This window comes from Sporisorium graminicola, chromosome SGRAM (assembly GCF_005498985.1).
Source record: "Sporisorium graminicola strain CBS 10092 chromosome SGRAM, whole genome shotgun sequence".
Lineage (NCBI taxonomy): Eukaryota > Fungi > Basidiomycota > Ustilaginomycetes > Ustilaginales > Ustilaginaceae > Sporisorium > Sporisorium graminicola.
Window position 1 is genome coordinate 93,029 of NC_043718.1, and position 20,289 is coordinate 113,317.

The window sequence follows — 20,289 nt, forward strand, 5'->3', positions numbered from 1 at the left end:
CAGGTCGACCGAGGACTCGCACTGTAACATGCCCTCCAAAGACCTATGCAAGTAAACGAAACCCACCAAGTCGGTCAACGCGGTTGCATTGCCCAATCTGACGTGTAAGCAAATCCTTTCGATGTGCTGATCCGAGTACAATGGTCCCGTCCACCTCGAGCAACTGTAAGAGGATCAGGATAATCACCACATACGATATGGAGTCTGCAGATGTAATCGACAAAGATGGTAGAGACAGAGGCGACGAAGGCAAGATGGTGGCAGGAACGATGGAATGCATCAGAGACAATGTGGGACAGCGCTATGGCCAGATGCACGCCCTCTCGCCGGAGAGGATGGTCTTGGTACAAAGCCAGGAATTTGTTTGACTGCGTTCCGCCGTTGTCATGAGATTGGTGGGACAGAGATGCTGGCCTGGCACAACGCCAACATGTACTCTCTAGCTCACCGGTCGGGCGAAGACGCACGCGGAATCCCTCGCATAATGATGATGATGGTGATGGCGGCCGCGATGGTGGTGTCCCAAGCGACCGCAGAGCTGAATGGGAGCCAAACACTCGCAGGCGAGCACGTTTCGCGGTTGGTGGCTGCGATACGCGGTGCGACTGGGTGAGCTGTGCAGGCCTCCGCCTAGAATTTTATGCGCGCAGCACGCGCAGCCCCTTCCCGCATTTCTGTAACGTCACTTTGAGTTCATCACATTGTGGCGTTCTCTCCCCTCTCCTCTGGACCGTCACATTTTCCGTCCCAGCCGCCTGCACTCGAATCAGTCCGAACTCAGCCAAGAAGACAGACAGCTCAGCACAGCCAAGGATGACTCGAGAGCTGACAATTTAGCAGAAACGCGAGGCTTCCTCCTACCACCATGGTCTGTATACTGAAGGTTACCGTCCAAGATACACTGCCATGACACATCCACCGAGGCGGTTAGCTATGGACTCTCTCATTTCAGCGTCTTCGCTCGCGCGCACGCCATCGCCAGTCGAGGCTGATCCGGCTCAGCCTCAACCGCAACTCTCTTCACCCAAACAACAAAGAAAGCTGAATGACATCCTTGACGAGTATTGCGAATGCACAGATGTCGATCATCGTCATTGGTTCAGTCATCTCTCATTCGCATTTCGCAAGAGTAAGGATAAGAAAAGACGTGTCCAAAACATCACATTCTTTTTGGAAGAGGACAGGTGGACCAGATTGATCCAGGCTCTCGAGGCCGAAAGATCAAATCTTCCTCGCGCTTTTGTCGAGCACATCTTCACCATGGACTCATCCGGGCGTGGAGCTGCTCTCAGAGACCTTGTCGATGCAAGCAATCTACTTGGCCATCTCGACCTCGTAACGTCACCTCCCGATCCCAATCTGCAGCCTCGGCAGTGCCTCCAGCTCGTGCTCGAGCACGCCTTCAAGAAGCGAGGCTGTCAGCCAGCCCAATCCAGCAGCTCCCCGACAAGTGCCTCTTTTAGCGACAGCCTCTTCCAAGGTCCAGGTCTTGAGCTGCTCTCACTCTTTCTTCGAACTCACAAGCGAGTCTTCACTAAAAAGCTCAGCGCCGACGACGACGCCGATGTCGACATCACTGCACAGAGCTCAGCCCACGCCAAAGTACTTCCTGTAATTCAGTCGTCCGGATTTGGCAAGTCGCGACTGTGTGTACAGCTCAGCACCCTCTACCCAGGTATGCTCGTCTGTCTGCGCGAGCTGGGAGGCGATCAAGCGTCCTTTCCTCCCCAGGACAGCCAGGCTTTCGAATATTTCGAGCAATCGCGCCAACTCGCCAGCAGGCACACGGATTTTGACAAAGTCGATGCCCAACTTCATATCCTGTCTTGGCTCGCCCTCTACTGCGATACTATGGCTCACTATCTCGACATGTTCAAGCAAGCCTCGGGATGTTTTGATGTCCAGCACGGATGCCCAGCGGCCCAACATCAAGCCTGTTGGAGCACGGTTGTCTTTCACCTCGCCCTAGCCATCCACTCCTCGCCCTCGTCCAGGTTTGTGCCGGAGTCTCACTTCGACAACATCGACCCTGCATCGATGTGCTCGCGCGCCAAGGCAAATCTTGACCCGCTTGTCCGCTCACCTCCTTCGCACCCCATGCCAGCTTCGACTCCGCCAGTCTTTCGTCTGGCAGACGAGACCAACGCTGCCGTCGACGACGTCAGCCGAGCGCGCCAACGCGCTCCCCCGCTATCGACTTTTCGATTTCGAACCGCGCTGCTCAATCACATCTCGAGACACGCACACGATCTCTATCAAGTGCTGCAAGTCACTTGTGGTACTGCAACCACTTCGGCTACCATGCGCATTCGTGCGGCCCTCGGCCAGTATCTTAGTCCCGCGATCCGTGGCCTGGAGAATCTGGCACCCCGCCTGCCCACTCCCTCGTTTGCCTTCATCGCTCTCGACGAATGCGGCTATTTTATCGACTTGCTTCCCATCGTCCGTCGACTCTGGTTCCAGGCACGCCCAGCAGCCACTTGGATCTTGCTCATCGACACCAACGTAGATCTGGCTCCACCTACGTCTGTTGATGCCTTCTACAAGGCCTCGCGCCGCCTGGACATCGAAAACATGTTCCAACTATGCCGCCCCTTCTTGGCGATGCCCACCGATGTCAATCTGTCAAAAGACGACCTCACAGCCATTTTGCAGCTTGCGCTCCCTGCCGATGGTCACAATCTGAGCTTGCGCGACCTCAATCTCTTGCTACCAAAGATGGGCCGCCCGCTGTGGTACGACGCTATCTATCAATCAGAAGGCGTTCTGAGGCCCCACAACATCATCTCCAAGCTCGTCTTCCCAGCAGGTTGGCAGTGGCCGAGCTCTACGCCCCCGGCCTTCAGCACCGGGATCGACGAGAATGCCCTTGCACTTGCCTCGCAACGTATCCGTATCGAACTCACCGCCAACAGTGGAACAAAATTTGTCCACACCTTCCTGCAGCGTCAGATTTCAGAGCACCTTCGCTACGTTGGCCTCATTTCCACCACCTCTGAGACCATCGTCACCAGCAATCCTTCGGAGCCGGCTCTGTGCGCCGCCGTCGCCTGGTTTTTCCGTCTTCCAGGCCCTGACCTCATGTGCAAATGGGGATTGGTTGTCCACGCGCTAGTCAACGCAAGAGCTCCTCTCGGCATGGATGTCGGTGCTCAAGGTGAGCAAGGCGTGATGCTTCTGTGCACCATGGCTGCCGACCTAGCAGCCACAGCCATGTATTCAGCCCAACTCAGCGTCAGCGAAGTGGTCCCGGCATCGGCAGAGGTTATGTACGAAGCCGTCGTCGCTCCAACCAGGCTCTCGGACTGGTTGAAAACCTTGATTGGTGAGCGATATGTCAGGGTTTCGTGGCCACCTGAGAACAACAAGGGTGATAAGATGGCCGATGACGACGTCGATGCAGCCAACTACGAAGGTGCCGCACAGACACCGAACCAGAGCGCACATGGCCAATCACCGGCCGACGCAGAGGATACGAGCTTGGCCGAATTCGACTCTTGGGCCCAGCAGGCGTGGATCAACTTCAAGCACGTCGTGGTGCTGGACAAACTCGTCGATCACGAAGCAATTGATCCGATGCTGCTGCCGGAGCTCTGGTTGAGGCACGCGGCTGCTCAAGGCCCGTCTAGCCAGCCGGGATGGGATCTGTTGATCCCAGTGTACCACTGTGCATCAAGCAACAAGCCTCCGATCGGCGCCGAGCGATTCGATGCGCAAAAGATGTCGTACGTTGCGATCCAGGTCAAGAACTGGTCGTCTGCGGTTCCCGTCAAGATCAAGAATGGACCGGTAGGGCCAAAATTGATGGGACTAATGCAACCGACACAATGTGTTGAGCTGTTCCTGGAGTTAGGTGCTCCTTGCCACGAGACTGGACATGAGTACTCGATTCGACGCTTTCCCCCTTTGGCACCACCTCATCAGTCGCCGGCAGCAGCAGCAGCGGCAGGTCGTCAGACAGGTAGGGGTAAGAAGCGCGCCCCGGATGTTGAACCGATCGAGCCAGACACACCTGTGCTACTTCGCCATCATTTTTACGTGCGAGGCTCGGAAGCGACGACTTTCCCTTTGATCTCTCAGCTACGTCCCGATTATCAGCATTTTATCTCGTTGCTGCTGGGACGATTCGAGACAGTCTCGGACTTCGAGTTTGAAAAGGCCAAGAACCAGCTTGTGCGCGGGTCGAGCAAGCAGCATCAAGCCGCTTGGCAAGCCGAAGAGCATCGACGTCAAGGTCTGCTGGTACGCGTGGGCAATCTCAGCAACTGACCAGTTGCAAGATCCCGTCATTGCATCCCTCTGTTACATTCATAGTCACTGTTGCCGTTCAATGAATCTCTCAGCAGCCTCTTGTGTTTGTGCCTTTTCGAGAGGCAAGATTGGATCCTGAAAGATTGCTTGCTGAAGGTTAGGTTCGTCAACGGTTGCTGGCAGTGTATGTTTGCCAATTAGATATTAGATACACATCACCTTGCTTGTGCACGAATCGTCGAACGAAGGCCAGTCCAGTGCAATATGCCATCCAACAGCATCCGACCGCGGTTCTACATAGCGGGGTCAGCCTAATGCTCTTCGACCGTTTTCAGATCTCATTTGAGCTGAGAGTGCAGTCAGCCATGACGGCCTCGGCCTCATTTTGATGCTTGCGCGCCAGCAGCAAGGCGCTTGCGGGTCACACATCAAAGGAGCTGGGTGACCTCACATTCACATGCCAGTCAAAATTAAATTTCAAGTGTCCGGCTGAGCGTCACTCGCTGCATGGATGAGAGAGAATGATTTGATTGCGGCTCAGCGTATGTGAGACCTGAGAGCTCGATGAGGCTACCTGCCCGCCGGAAAGGGGGCCGGAAGAGCGCAAGGGCGAGCGAAAGAACAAAGGGAGGTAGTACAGGGAGGGAAAGAATCGAGCGCTAGGCGGTGACAAGCCTAGCGACGAGAGAGAGATGATGGAGGAAGAGAAGGAAAACTTAGATGCAAGGCCTAGGCATATGAAGAGGTGGGAGGCGAGCTTCGCTCGCCCAGACGCCCTCGCCCTGTTGTCGCACGAGAGGCAGACCCACCAATCTGATGGAGTGAGACTGCATGATCGTGGACCCTGAGCTAGCATCGTTCCCGAGCCCACCAACCGGTTTTCCCGAAGACGTGGCCGCCATCGCCTCTACTGCCAACACCGCTTGTATCTATCATCAAAGCTTCTTTTGATGGCTTCCAACTCGTCTGCATGCCTCAACGCCCCTCCTCCAAGCGCTCGGTATCGTTCCGAGCCGAATCGGCAGTCCAGCGAGACCAGAAGGAGCCTCGACTGCAGCTAGCCGCTGCCGAGCTCGGCACTGGGGACCACGACAGCACGCTGCTGCGGCTCATAACGTCCCAGAAGCGACCTTGCGCCACCGGATGAACGGCCGTCGTACCAAGAAAGACAGTCATAGCGACTCGCAAGGGCTTACTCCTGCCGCCAAAAGCGCGCTTGTCGATCATATCCGGCGCTGCGCCACCAGCGGCTTCCCACTGACGCCCGCCCTCATCCGGGAATACGCCAATGCCGTGACCTGCCCATCTCCGAGAAATTTCGACCCCATTGACGTCGGCCAACACTGGATGCAGTGGTTCCTTCTGCGGCACCTGTCAATCCGGTCGAATTGGTCACTCTGTCTTGACAATGAAAGGCTCTCTGGAGCCAATGCCGACGTCATTCAATGATGGTTTGCGTTCCTGGCCAACATCATACGCGAATACAGTGTGGCGCCAACCAACGTCTTCAACATGGACGAAACAGGGTTCATTTTTGGCGCAGCCGGTAGCGAGCGCGTGGTTGTACCTGCCGGCGACCCGGCATCTCGGTTCAGAGCGCAGCCAGGAACACGAAAATGCGGTACCCTGCTCAGCCTCGGCTTTCAATGCGATCGTTGATGCTTATCGTCAGGGAACCAGCTTACGGGAAGCTCGAACGCTCAAGCGATCGCTCATACAAGCAAACGAGGAGGCGCAGGCGTCTGTTGCGGTTCTAGAAGCCGAGAACTCTATCCTGCGGGCGCAGCAGGAGCATAGAAGCAAAACTTCGGAGAAGCTCGGAAAGAGGCAACACAAGGGTGTTGACGAAGGATCGCGTCATCACCCGAGACGTTGCAAATCAAGAGTTGGCGGCGAAAGGTCCGCCAACGTTGCAACACCGGCAAGGAAACCGTCAGGAGGAGGAGGAGGAGGAGGAGGTGGTGGTGGTGGTGGTGGTAGTACCACACCCCAGCCGCAGCTTCTGATTGCGATGCAGCGTCCAATGATAGCGACGAAGCTTGTCTGCTGTCCACAACAACCCACCCTCCTCGTCCAACGCGATTGCTCTTGGTCGAGCTCGACGACGACGAGCCTCTCAGCACAATCAGCGATGACGACGAAGACCTGTTCGGATTCTTCGAAACACTCCCACAGGCTGGTACTTCTCGTGTGCGGCATTGATTCGATCATGTACCGTAGCATCTCAATGTCCTGTAATCCAAGTCTCGTCTCGTTGCAATCACAGACGGCCGAGCTTACGATCAGAACGAGTACTGACATCATACTAAAACTTTAACTCAGAAACGCGTCGGAAGTACAGTTGCGTTGGAGATACAGTCATTACGATATACGCCTTCGGTGTCAGCCGCCGCTCATCATGGTACGGGTGAAACACGCGCACACGTCGCTCTCATCGACGCTCAACAGCTCTGGTGTATACAAAGGTGGTGAATACAGGGATTAAGAATCTCAAAATGACTTGCCAAGCAAGGAGGCTCTGACTGACTTTGCTGTCTGGCTTGCCTGTTGATCTGATTTCCTTGCTTGCTCGCCATCGCCTCCTCTCCATCATTACCGAGCGCCATCGCCATGTCGCGTGGCTCTCACATCGCCCAGCTCTAGCGTTCAAGCTCGCAGCGATGTCCATTCCGCCGCCTCCGATAATCCAGCGGAAACGGCGACAGCCAGTGGTGGAAGCCTGCAAGATCATCCTGCACCTTTATGGGCGAAATGATCGGTTTGCCGATTGTCCAAGCCGATTGTCTAAGGTGTTTGTGCCCGTCTTGCACCAAATTTCACGCACTGAGCTGCTCGAAGGGTAGAGCCACCTCCTCGCGTGATTGGACGCACTCATTCCGCAGCATTGCGCTCTGCTTCGTTATCATAAGGATCAGCACCGTAGGACAAGATACCTTGGATGCCCTCGTGAAAGATGATTGGCAAATCAACAGCATTCTCAGCTCCGAGTCGAATTGTACCTTCAATCTCGAGTTGCGACCCTTTGAATGAGTCTGGATGCACACCGACGATGAGGACCTGATCGTCAAGGTGTGACTGATCGTCCAGGATGACGAAGGAAACCCAAGCGAATGGCTTGTCAGCCTTCCTCGTCAAGTGTGGCATCACATAATTCCGAGCAAGTCTGAATGGGGTCCAGCCCTGGAACTGACCAGGGATTCTTTCCAAACGAATTGGTTCATCCATGCCGTCTGAGACATCTGCCGACGTCTCGGCTTTCGTGCAGAGATTGTGCAGCCAATCATCTGGGAAGGGTTTGGACGAGGTCACGAAGAGCGCCACCTTTGCAGATTTCTGGTAGGGAATCGATGCCGTCGATGCCATGATTGACTAACTGGGCGCTGCTGTGGTGATGTGGTGGATGGTGGTTGAAAGCATACAGTTGCTGGGGAAGATCATGCGAATATTCGAAGTGCAAATGAAAGCGCCGTATCTCTCCCCTCCTTTGTTCAGACTATATATACTGTTCGATGCTCCTATTTCCCCTGCCAACTTCTTCGCTCTCCACCTCAGGCTGCTTTGGGGGCCTAGTCGGCCTTTCAGACTAATACACTAAATGAATTCCAAAATTTGATGACCGGTGAGGATACACTGTACAGTACAGTACTGTACTTTACCCGAGTTGCGGCAGGTGAGAGAAGCTTAGAGCCTTTAATGACGGTGAGTTTGGAATTTGTGAGTTAAGAAATGGACACATACGCTTCGACGCACGGAATTGATCAACATGGCATGTGATTCTTCCTGCTCCCGATGTGGGCCATTATATATGATTAAATTAATCATTTGTTTCACCCGTAATATTAGATGCCAGCCGAAGCTGAACGGAAAATGAAGAAACAAAAAGTTGAGCAAAAAAAAAGAAGAGGTCAGCACGGCTGTTTATTTTTGGGAAGCCAGGCAAACTTACCAGCTTGGCATGGCACGGGGAAGTCGACGGCTCTTTGCAGCGAGGGAGTGTACAGTATTGGGGGAAGGTAGAACTGTCAACGAGCATGGTGCAAGGACGGACTGTAACAGCGAGACACGTTTCGAGCGAGGTCAATATTGGCAGGGAAAGTTCAAAGCGGAGCAGACTCTACCATAGTCAGCCTCGGATCTTTGGGCTTGCAGCTGCGAGATTATCTGATCCTTTGCAGTACTGAACCTGCTGCATTGCCTTCAAGTTTGGCTTTGTTGACGTCAAGCTGACCAGGTCGCCCGTGTTCATGCTTTTCTGGATCCTACATGGTGATTGTGGAAAGCAGCGCGCCCATACTGTTGCAGAGTGTGGCTTTTTGGCACGGTTGTCGGCTTCCACCCTATTCAACTTACCCTCAACAAACTAAGGGTGCTTCGGAGGTGTTGCAACACGTTCTCTGAGCCCAACCGCGGTGAGGAGACGAAGAAAGACTTGGGCGTACATCGATGGTAAGCACCACAGGTCGAATGCAGCTCGTAACACCCTCAAAACAGCAATAGTGAAAAACGCTGGTCCGGGATGCAGTGCTTTACTTCCGGACCGACGAAGTGAAGGAGTGGGAACGTCAGAGACGATTGTACATTTGACTGAATATTACGCGGACCGATGTTGCCTGCCGGGTTGTAGCTTTTTCTCTAGCCTCTTTCATGTCTTCCGCATGATATTTTAACACACCTCAAAGCTCTGCATCCGTGGGAAGGCCTCTTCTGTGCGCCTCATCTCATGATGGAAACTTCCCACACCAGGAGGTAGTGCTTGCATTGGCCGATGATCTGCATTTGGGTCTGTTAGCATCGCGCACAGCCAAATCCCCGCGTCGTCCAGGTACCTTCGCACGTAGGCATCTTCTCACTCACGAGTTCACAGGCCATTTCAATCGCTCGCAATAGATGGAACTCTTGGAACTGTCGATCCGAATCGAAGGCGCCATCGGCTCTGTTGAGCGAGGGACATTTGCGCCGTGTGTTTGTCCAAACGCCGTCGCATAGACAGATAAACCAGACTGCATGGCTGGGACCGGTAGTCGAGATTGTACTGCGTCGAGGGTGGCCGGCCCTTTCCCCATCGCCTTTGTCCGCCTGCTGCCTCTCACAGTCTGCACCTTGTGGCTTCGGTGGCCAATCAAGGCCAGGATGTCTGATCCACCGTACTCAGCGCCCAGCTGGTTGCCATACCTTGTTCGGCTCACATGTACGAATCCGCATTTAATAGCTGGCCAATTCGGTCCAGCTAAAGTCTTTGTTCCAACCGCACAAAGTCCCCCGAGGGAACAGCAAAAGTATGCTCGTCACCCTTATCGCAATTGTGATGCGGCCGCTGAGTGAATTGGAATCCGAGTTGGTTCGTTGTCTCCTGCGCACTGGTATTTTTGAAGTAGGCCGTGGATGTGATGGTTCGACAAGCACCATCGGCGGAATCGTGCAAAAGCTTGTTGCTCCCCTTGCATCACCACTCGTCGGAGAAGCACAAGGTAACAAAGAGAGCGCTAGATGTCCGGCGCTGGATACAGGAGCCTCCTGCTATGTGTGGACGATGTGGAGGTATCGTCTTTCCCCGAAGTTTGCAGCCGAAAAATCGATTCCACGCGAACGGCAACTTGTACGTGAAATTGTGGTGAGCTCTGCTTTATGTCCTGAGCACCGCTTACGACTTTCGGACGTCCTAGGTTAAAGACAGAGTTTGCGTGTCATGGCCCTGACCGGAATGCTCAGGTGCGTTTTATTATATATTTAAGCGCCGCCAGCCGCAACGTGTTACACCTGTTGGGCATTCCAGGAATGCCCATCCAGATTCGCTACAATCAACCTTTCTGTGGTCAGATCTGTGAAAGCCACAGCTACCATGGTAGACGTGCTCCTTGCCAGTCTACAAAGAGCGGACTGTCTTGAAAGTTGAGTTTCGACTCGACAACCTCGACGATGCCCTTGACGCTCTTCTCTACTGGCATCCCTCCGTCCCCGGCAGTATTGCCCATGTCGGTAGCAACCCAGCCAGGGTGTATCAAACCCACTGCCACGTTGTGGGCACGCAAAGCGTTGTGGTACTGGACCATGAGCATGTTTGCTGCTGCTTTGGAGACAGACTGAAGAGATACGTTCGTGTCAGAGTCAACCAACATCTTTGTCTCTTAGTATTAGGAACTTACATAGGGACCTTGGAGGCCGGCCCTAGCACCGATCTGGCGCTCCATGCTTGCAGAAGTGCTTGAAATATAGACAAGGCGCTTGGGTGAAGAGCCAGCCAGCAATGCTGGAATCAGACTCTGCACTACTGTATGGACGCCTACAACGTTAGACTCGAGATACCACCTCAGGAGGTCGCTGTTGGTCTCCAAAATGTTATCAGGGTTACCGACGGCAGCATTGATGACGAGGGTGTTCTGCCAGGTGAAAAAGAAGGGGAGCATGTCAAGGAGAGTGCAAAACAGGGACTACCCAATTAGACCAAAGTCACATCACACCTAACCTTAACTGCTACTTACGATTGAGCTAAACGCTTGGGAGAAGGCATGGATGCTATCTTGGCTAGTGATATCTAGCGCGTCAACCACGATGTCGGATGGTAGCAAATCGGTGTTGGGCTTCCTCATTGTAACAACCAGCTCACCCGTTGCGGGGTACTTTGCGTGGAATTGCTTGGCAAGCTCGAGGCCGATGCCACGGCTAGCACCGACGATGACAACGTTGGCTTGCCTCTTTGCTGCGGACATTATGGTTGTATCTTGTAAAGGCACTGGGGGTCGAGGGAGGACAAGAAGGAGGGATAGGGCTCGGCTTTTGCTCTTTCGACTCAGCACGCTGATCCGTTGCAACTATGGAAAGCGTGCGTGATGCTGGCGTGACGATAAGTGGCCTTTCAAAGTTGCAACAAGTGGAGGCAGCCGCGGACGCCTGCCGCGACTGTACCGCCACATTGGCGTGTCTTGCAAGGTGGAGGGCTCAGCAATTCTGTTGAAAAACAAATTGTGCAGCGAGCTCTCAATTTACGCGTTGGTGGGCCTTACGCCAAGCTTACTTATTGTAAATAGCTGTTCCCTAGCCCTTGTTCGAGCGGGGTGTTTCAAGGGGACCGACCTTAAACGATTGAGCGACAAGAAAGTCAATTCCAGGCGCGGATGGTTGCGAGACCTAGGTTTTCTTGACTCGACTGAGCTCGAATATCCAGCCTTGTTTTGCGGGGTTGGGCCTTTCTATGCATGGGCTAATGACAGGGACTCATTTGCCTCCATTCCCTTACTCTAACTGGGTACGCGTGATAGTCATAATTGAGCGCAGAAAGAACCTTGAAATTAGGGCTCCAAAAAGGGGCGCTGAAATTGAATCTCGATGGCCTTTTCGGAAACACACTCCGGGGGGCGGAATTGTTTTGAACGACAAATTGCAATCTAAACATGTTCGCGTTCACAGTGGAAGAGTCGAAACGCCCATCCCGGCTGAGCGTCACTCGCTGCATGAGTGAGAGAGAATGATTTGATTGCGGCTCGGCCTATGGTAAGACCTGAGAGCTCGATGAGGCTACCTGCCCGCCGTAAGGGGGCTGGAAGAGCGCAAGGACGAGCGAAAGAACAAAGGGAGGGAGTACAGGGAGGGAAAGAATCGAGCGCTAGGCGGTGACTAGCCTAGCGACGACGAGAGAGATGATGGAGGAAGAGAAGAAAAACTTAGATACATGGCCTAGGCATATGAAGAGGTGGGAGGCGAGCTCCGCTTGCCCAGACGCCCTCGCCCTGTCGCACGAGAGGCATCCCGGCTGAGCGTCACTCGCTGCATGAGTGAGAGAGAATGATTTGATTGCGGCTCGGCCTATGGTAAGACCTGAGAGCTCGATGAGGCTACCTGCCCGCCAGCAGAGGCAGCGGCGCCAGCGCAGCTGAGAGCGCGCGCTGCAACCCGGACAGGAGAACCATCGGTGAGTAGGCCGCCATCAGAGCACAGGATCTCGCCAGGAAACACTGGCTGGGACGAGTGGACCGTCTCGGACGGAGAAGAGGGCGGAAGCGACCATGGAGCGACGCTCCACGGCCGATCGATCGATGTAGCGGCGGTAGCAATCGGAAGACCATCGTCCAAGCAGCTGGATGGTGCTGCTGTCGATGCCGGCCGATGCTGCCCAAGTAGCCGCGCCACGTCGGAATGAGTGACCGGCGTAGTGGGAAGGCTGGAGGCCAAGCCGATCCAGCGCCAGGCGCAGGATGCTGAGAAAGAACGAGCGGGTGAGTGGCTGGAAACCGTCATTGATTCCAAAGACTGGGGCTGCTGCTGGGCGTTGCGCTGGACAAATGGACTTGAGCGCGGCGTAGGGACATTCGATGCCGCCAACCTTTGGCAGGACCAGCGGCGCGCCGAGCCTGAACGGGTCGGTCTTTGATGCTGGGAGGACGAGGATGGCGTACTCCTCGTACCAGGTGATGGCGCCAATGGTGGTGACAGAGTGGTCGAGGCTGGTCCAAGTGACTTCGCCGCAACGGAGGAAACAGGCAAAGGACACCGCAAAAGCGGCTGAGACAACTTGCCGATTCCAAGCGCTGAGGGAGTGGATAGACCTGAGCTGTTGCAGGATGGCGCGAAGGAGCGGCAGGGTGATGGGTAGCTTTGCCGTTGCTGGCTTGAGGCCAAAGATGCGTTTGACGCCTCGAATGGCTCGCTCCAGGCGGCCGCATGCAAACCCCCCAGTGTCAAATCCGAGATCAATGTGCCACGACTGCAAAGCGTGGAGCTCATGCTTGATGCTGTGATAGGAGCGCGTGCTGGCCATGTCTGCAACCCATTCGACAAGGAGGAGACCTGAGGCTGGAACGGCTTGGCAGCTGGGTCCAAACCGGCGAAGGACGAAGGTTTGGTAGCGGTTGACCGACTCTGCACCACGGCTACGGGTTGACGCTGCGAGGCCGTGCCAGATAAGCTTGGCCGCGGCTGTGGAGCACCCAGTGGCGGTGACAAAGTGGGGTGGCGGGCTGGCATGCTGGACGCTACGGCCTGGCGGGGGAAGAGCAAGGCGTGCGCTTTTGGGAACTGTGATTTGATGTTGGAGAATTGACGGCGTGATAAAAGGTCAGCAAGACGATTGTCGACTGATGATACCCGTCGTGGCTGGAGGGTGATCTCGCGCGTGAAACACAGCTCAAAGACCGCCCGAAGCAGTGTCTGTGTCAATGGATCCCTTGAGCGTCCTGATCGAAGGCCGTATTCGACATTGGTGTTGTCCACGTGCAGCACCACAAGGCAGGGGCCGGACCACGTCTGGCTGAAGATGCGCAGAGCGTCCAACACCGCTAAAGCTTCCAGGAAGCGGATGTCTTTGGCTCTGTGGCGACGGCTGACTTCCTTGGAGTACACTGAACATGGATCATTCATGGTTCCAAGGTGTCCACCATACGCTCGCTTGGACGCATCTGTCCAGATATGCTTGACAACTAGCGGTGACGGTTGGAGCATTGTGTGACCGGTCCAGCTGGACAAGGTGGAACGCCACCAACGAAGCTCGGCTACCGCTGGGCCAGATAGTCGTCTTCGCTGCTGTGGGTGCTGGTGCGCCCGCCTGACAGCGTCATAGAGCCTTCGCAGGTATGCTTTTGCATGCGGGATGACCTGCGACACAAATTGAAGCAGACCGGCGATCCGCTGCCAGTCCAAGAGCGTAGCTGAGCGTCGCGACAGCAAATGATCGATTGCTGCTAAGATCCGCTCCTTACGCTCGGCTGTGATGCCTACCGTTTGCTGCATGGTGTCGAGCTCAATCTCCAAGACTTCCAGCCTCGTAACCCCGCTGAAAGTCTTTGCTGGGGACGGCTGCAAGCCAAGTGCGGCGCACGCGAGAGCCAAGCTGTGGAGCGGCGCTCCAGGATTGTCGTCTGATGGGACTGCTCCAAAGAAATCGTCAAGATAGTGTTCCACTAGATGTGTTGTGGTCGTGCTGACAAGCCAATGAACCATCTCGGCGAAAAGATTGAAGAGCCATGGGGAACTTCGTCCGCCAAAGGTGAGGCTAGTCTCCATGAAGTATCGATTGTTGAATTTGAAACCCAGTAGTCGTGCATCGCCATTGCTGACAACTATGTGTCGGAATGCGTCGACTAGGTCACTCTTCCAAAGCAGGCAACCAACATTATCTCGAATGTACTCTATGAGTGGCAAGAGACTAGCGTACTTGATGCGTGTGAAGGCTGGGTTGATTCCGTCGTTGACCGAATGGAGCTGGCCGGAGAGAGGACGTCTCGGGTGGGAAAGGTGGTGAATGGTGCGAAGCTTGGTTGAGCGCGGCTTTGGAACCGTACCAATTGGTGAACAGACCAGCTGGCGCTGATGCGCGTCCACTTCTTGGAGCCTGCCCTCGGCTACCCGGAGCTGGATCTCTGCGTCAACATGTTGACGGCCTGCTTGATCCATGGGAAGGTTTTTTATGCTTTCGAAACGCCCACACTGTTGCAATGGGCCTGAATAGCCCACCAAGATGCCGTGCTTGATGGCGCCAAGGAGATTCTGAGCTACACGCTGGTCTGGGTACGAGGCAAGCATTCGATCCCAGGCTGGAAGAGCCGCTTGCATGGAGCCCTGGCGAGCTGGCTCTTGGGAAGCGTCAAAAAGCATCTCTGGCATGCCGGTATTAGGACGAGCAGGTGGGTGCTGAATCTGCCTGGCAAGGAAGGTACGCAGGCAAAGGTCAGCCAATGGGACTGTGAGGGCCTGCTGTGTGTCTTGGAAAGGATCTGCTTGGCGCTGCCAGGATGGAGTACCACCGTCTTGGGCAGGCAGAGAGGGGAAGGGATGGAGCGAAGCGGCCATCTTGGGCTTTGAGGCAGGTGTTGCAACTTGCGAAGGCCGGGGCCAAGGAGGAATGTCACTATGCATAAGCACGAGGCGCTGCAGGACCAGAAGGTGGAAAGAAGGAGAGAGAACACCGGGCTAGAAGTAGCGCTGTGGTGGGCCAGGGCACGGAGGTACCGCTTGGGCAACTGTACGGCTTACAGCACGGCTGAGTGATACTTGAAACTCACTGGGAGGCAAGCTAGGCTTGCTTTTTGATGCCCGAGCCTGAGTCTGCGGTCGACTGGCAGGTTTTGGACTGGTGAGGGGCGTTGCACTTGCTGCAGACGTGGAGGCGGATGCACGGTCGCTTTTCAGTACCTGAACACTTGCCGTTGTTCCAGGAGAAGCAGACTTGCTTGCGGCGGGGGTCGTCGTCCTTTGGCGCTGGCCGCTTGGAACCGGGTGTGGAGGAAGAAGGCGCAACACGACCCTGTACGCCTTGAAAGCTGGCAAAGTGCGCGTTGGAGTCCGTGTTCAGCCAGTCCGCAGAGGAGGACCGTCCAAAACGCTTGATGCAGACGGTAAGAATGTAGTCGACCACCCGCGACCAGGGAAAGACTTGCTCCACTTCGTAGATGTGGTGCAGAAACGTGCCGAGTGCAATGCCAAGACCACGATCCGAAGAAGCAGAAGCACGAAGCTGCATGTACACAATCCACACTCTCCAGAAGCTAGCAAAGTTTGGAAGTGCTTTTGCAAATTGACGACTGGACGAAAGGCTAGTTGCTGGCTTGCCAAAGACAATGCCGTTCACTGTGAAGCCTGTGCTCTCTTCGGGGTCGGCAGGTAACCAGGCTGGGTTGGCGAGGCGGTGCAGCTCTTGAGCTGGAAGGGTGTCGTTGTAGACCTTGTCGGCAAGATCAGGTGTGACCCAAGGGAATCCAGTGAGATTGGCAAGAGACTCACCAGGTGGGATTGGAGCAGCCGGTACTACCGGCTGGAATGTTGGTGTTGGCAAGGGTGCAGCGGCTGGCACAGAAGCCGGAGCCAAATGGGCTGCCGGGACGTTGGGCTGGGCTGGCGCTGCCGCGTTTGCAAAGTGAGCTGCCAGGAGATCACGCAGAGTGTCGGTGAGGTCGTCCTGCAGGGTCTGGCGAAGCTCGGCGAGGTCTGCGTGCGTAACCACTGGTGCCAGAGCCCCGACGGTGCCAAAGGCCGGAGTCGGTTGAACCTGTGCCTGCACCGCCGGGAAGGGCTGAACTGCCGGTGGGTGGGTCGCTGCTGGGGCTGCAACCAGCGGTTCGGCAGCCGTGTGATGCGTGGCGACGGGCGTTGGCTGTGGTACTACTGGCGGGGGACGCTGCTGCTGAGGTGGCGCTGGCGCGACAACAGGCAGCCGCTGTAAAGCTGTTGGCAAGCGCGTGGGTACTGGAGCTGCGCGAGGTGCTGCACGAGCTACCTGTCGACGGCTAACTGGTGTGGGGTTCGGCGTAATGAGCGAACGGCAGCCAAAACAGTTGAGAACCGTCTTGTTTGGAAAACGCTGATGTACAAACTGGGAAGCTGGTTGCGGGAGCTTGCAGGTACGGCAAGCGATGAGTGGCTGAGCAGGCGTGGTGGTATGCTGCGCTGGGGCTGCGGGGGAGTGTACCGCAGAAAGGGCTGCTAGGATTGCCGTGAGGTCCATCGGCAAAGAATCGAGCGCTAGGCGGTGACTAGCCTAGCGACGACGAGAGAGATGATGGAGGAAGAGAAGAAAAACTTAGATACATGGCCTAGGCATATGAAGAGGTGGGAGGCGAGCTCCGCTTGCCCAGACGCCCTCGCCCTGTCGCACGAGAGGCAGAGAATCATGCCTCTACTATAAACGTACAGGTATCCACCACAGCCCATGCGCCACAAGTTGCTGAGGGATGTCGCATGATGAAACCGTCGGTGCAATGGTTTCTACGACGAGATGGAAATCTATATGGGCGGTATCGAGGGATGGCGAGATCAAGAGGATGCCATAAACAACGATACCTCGGGAGCTTGCAGGCTCCGAGGACTCCCAATATGGACCTCTCTTGGCACACGGCACCAAGCCCAGTTTTGCTGAAGGATCTGACAAGGCATCTGTAACTTCTCGCATGAGATCTTGCTTGAAACTTTCTTCCGAGGTCCACAACACATAGTCGTCGACACCCTCCTCAGAGACATCAATCATAGCGCACTGTGGAGGGGATTGTCCGTTCACAGGCTACTGACGGTAGCTTCGTGTTCGCTCTCGAGACTAGTTGCTGCGCCGAGATGCTTGAATGGTAAGGTAAGAAAGGTGGCAATGAGCGGCAGAAGCAAGATCCTGTCGGTAGTAAGGAAGGCAGAGATGGGGGAAAGACAAACCCAGTCCGGCTTTTTTCGGTGGGTGGGTACCGTGTCTGCGCTCGGCGTGTTTGTATTGTTTCCGTACACCTTATTTTCGACCTCTTGACTGTTCATAGGTTGTGGGGAGCAGGGGGATTTCTCAAATTTGCAAGTGCTCCCCCCCCCTTTTTCTCAAGAGTTAGTGTCCTAACATTGACTAAAACGAAGCTTCCCAAAGGGAGTGTGAGTGAGCGAGCTTGATAAGATTGACGTTGAGCATTGACTCCATCACTTTCCAACCCAAAAACCCTTACCTCACGACTACATTACAACAGTTACGGTCGACACAACTATTTCCTTTCTTTTAGTCTGCAGCGACGAAACGACCCTCTGCCACAATGAATCAAGGCGACGACTTGTATGATCGTGGTGACGTCGAAATTTTTTACATGGGCAAGGGCACCTACCGGCAAGTTGTCCAAGGTGACGGACGCAAAACAATCCAACAGTTTCTTGACGTCCTGCAAAGGTTCGAGCAAGATCCAAGGTTTTCCGTCAAAAGTGCGCACTGGGAGCCGACCAGAGCCACCATCTTTGTACGGGACGATGCTCCGGAAACCGACAATATGGCTGGCACATTCGAAGTCGAAGATATTAAGCACTAGCTGTTGTAAGTTCCAGCAAGGAGCGGTCCCACCATTCTCTTCTCCCTCGCTGGCCTCTCCGAAGCAATTCTCCATTTCTCCGGAAGGTCTTCCCCAAGACTTTTCTCCCTTTCTACTCACGCATACCTTGAGGCTGGCTCTTCTGCATCGGTCTGATACGGTCGCAGTAGATCATTTTGTCGATGGAGTATCCTAGACGCGGCTAGGTACTCGATGGGTAAGTTGGTCACGGTACCGCAAGGGACCGCATTCAGCTTGGCAGAGGGGTGGAGGAAGACATTAAAGACCAAAATGAAGCCAGATAAAAATGAAGTCCAGAAATACCTGAATACATGGTTGGTTGGTTCTTTTGACAATCCCAGAGAGACCACTGAGCGTTTGCATGGTGTGTGCGGGCGTCGAGCGGGCGTCAAAGCTCAGGATCCAATCACCATCTGATCCTCCCTCCTTTGCCCACCCATCAACACCACGCCCGACCATCACAGCCAGCTGCTGAAATTGGTACCATGACTACTCAGGCGCCGCCCGAACAACCCTGGATCGACGCCAAACATGTGGCACTCTTCACCACCGCATCACGCCCATTCCCTGCCGACTGGATCGAGACGCAATGCCGAGCCGCCGAGCGAGCCTCCGTCGCCAACGACAGCCTCGACGACAGAATCCAGCTGACGCCTGTCTCGGGCGACTTCATCGGCTGGACGCCGTACAAGCTCGCGCGCGACTACGTCTATCCGGAGCTCTTCGAGGTTAGGGTTAGGGTTAGGGTTAGGGTTAGGGTTAGGGTTAGGGTTAGGGTTAGGGTTAGGGTTAGGGTTAGGGTTAGGGTTAGGGTTAGGGTTAGGGTTAGGGTTAGGGTTAGGGTTAGGGTTAGGGTTAGGGGGTTAGGGTTAGGGTTTGAAGCTTTCGCTATTTCCTATCCGTCATAGGCTTGGAGCGCCTTTACCACTCCAACTACCTGCTAGATATAAAGCCAATCTTTAGTCGGAAAATTTCCTTCTTAATTAGATGTTTTATCATCTACTAAAGGTATGTACTTTTCTTCCTCGCCTGTACGCCATGATATTTATAAATATCATACGACTTGCATGAGTAAAACTACCAGATAACGTTCTAACTTTGCCACGATTAAACAATTACTAAGCGTTTACCATTCTTTAAAAACTTAAAACGCGTCTCATAATAATTACATTTTCTAATTATTATTTATTGGATACACTTTATCAGTGATCATTCTTATCTATACCTTTATAAAGATACATAAATACATATAAACTTATTTATCTCAAAAAACCTATTTCAAATCTTATTTTATTACTATCACCATAAAAATATTTCTTCTATTTATATAAATATACTTTGCATCAAAGGAAAGTCTTACTTTACAATCCTTCTCAATTTATAGTATTTCTCTATTTTATTATATATATATATATATAGTTCTTTGAAATTCAATATTGATCCTATATAGTATATTAATATATAAGAACTATAAAAGTAGTATGCAGAAGGGGGGGGGGGGTAGAAAGTAGAGTAAAATATTATACAATACTTCGTAGTAGTGGTGTAGGTGTTTTTTGTGAAACAACTTCTTTAGAAGTTCCTTCAACTAGAGCAATATCCATTAGTGTGTTTTCAATAATACCAATTGCTGGAACTACTACTAGGAACCATGCAAAGTAGTAAGCAGTAGCAGCAGCACCGATTTCAACATATGGGCTTTCAACATGTTGACTACCGATAAACATTAGAATAAAGAAACAAGCAACGAATGTCCAGAATGAGAATCGCATTAGTGGTCGGAATTGACTACCTCGAATTCGTGATGTATCTAGAATAGGCATTCCTAGAAGAATTAGAAGTGACATAAACATAGCAATAACTCCTAGTAGTTTATTAGGAATTGATCGAAGAATAGCATAGAATGGTAGTAGATACCACTCTGGAACAATAGATGCTGGTGTTTGCATTGGGTTAGCTGGAATATAGTTATCAGAGTGCCCCATAGCATTTGGCATGTAGAATACAAATACTGATAGTGCTAGTAGGAATACAAATGCTGTAACTAGATCTTTGAATGTAAAGTAAGGGTGGAATGGTAGTCGATCTGTATTACCTGAAACTCCTAGTGGGTTACTACTTCCATGCTCGTGTAGAGCAATTAGGTGCATAACTGCTAGAGCAGCTAGTACAAATGGAAGAAGGTAATGTAGTGAGAAGAATCGATTTAGTGTAGCATTATTAACTGAGAATCCTCCCCAAACAAATTCAACGAAATCTTGACCAA

The 20,289-nt window shown here is 53.6% G+C and overlaps 3 protein-coding genes and 1 pseudogene across 4 annotated transcripts; 1 reads left to right on the forward strand and 3 right to left on the reverse strand.

The window, feature by feature from the left end:
* Positions 1-1,260: 1,260 nt before the first annotated feature.
* Positions 1,261-4,269, forward strand: EX895_000001 (uncharacterized protein; the record flags this gene model as incomplete). The annotated part of the gene is made up of 1 exon (XM_029880603.1): positions 1,261-4,269. One exon carries the CDS (start codon positions 1,261-1,263, stop codon positions 4,267-4,269), a length of 3,009 nt encoding a protein of 1,002 aa, XP_029743051.1.
* A 6,686-nt stretch (positions 4,270-10,955) lies between these two features.
* Positions 10,956-11,828, reverse strand: EX895_000002 (annotated as a pseudogene; the record flags this gene model as incomplete). The annotated part of the gene is made up of 3 exons: positions 10,956-11,201; positions 11,265-11,498; positions 11,601-11,828. Coding segments are annotated over 3 exons (708 nt in total), but the record flags the coding sequence as incomplete, so codon positions are not given.
* A 344-nt stretch (positions 11,829-12,172) lies between these two features.
* EX895_000003 (uncharacterized protein) lies at positions 12,173-15,030 on the reverse strand (the record flags this gene model as incomplete). Its single annotated transcript, XM_029880604.1, has 2 exons — positions 12,173-13,260; positions 13,365-15,030. 2 exons carry the CDS (start codon positions 15,028-15,030, stop codon positions 12,173-12,175), a joined length of 2,754 nt encoding a protein of 917 aa, XP_029743052.1.
* Positions 15,031-15,253: 223 nt separating this feature from the next.
* On the reverse strand, positions 15,254-16,681 carry EX895_000004 (uncharacterized protein; the record flags this gene model as incomplete). The annotated part of the gene is made up of 1 exon (XM_029880605.1): positions 15,254-16,681. The coding sequence occupies one exon, from the start codon at positions 16,679-16,681 to the stop codon at positions 15,254-15,256; it is 1,428 nt and encodes a 475-aa protein (XP_029743053.1).
* Between the last annotated feature and the right edge of the window lie 3,608 nt (positions 16,682-20,289).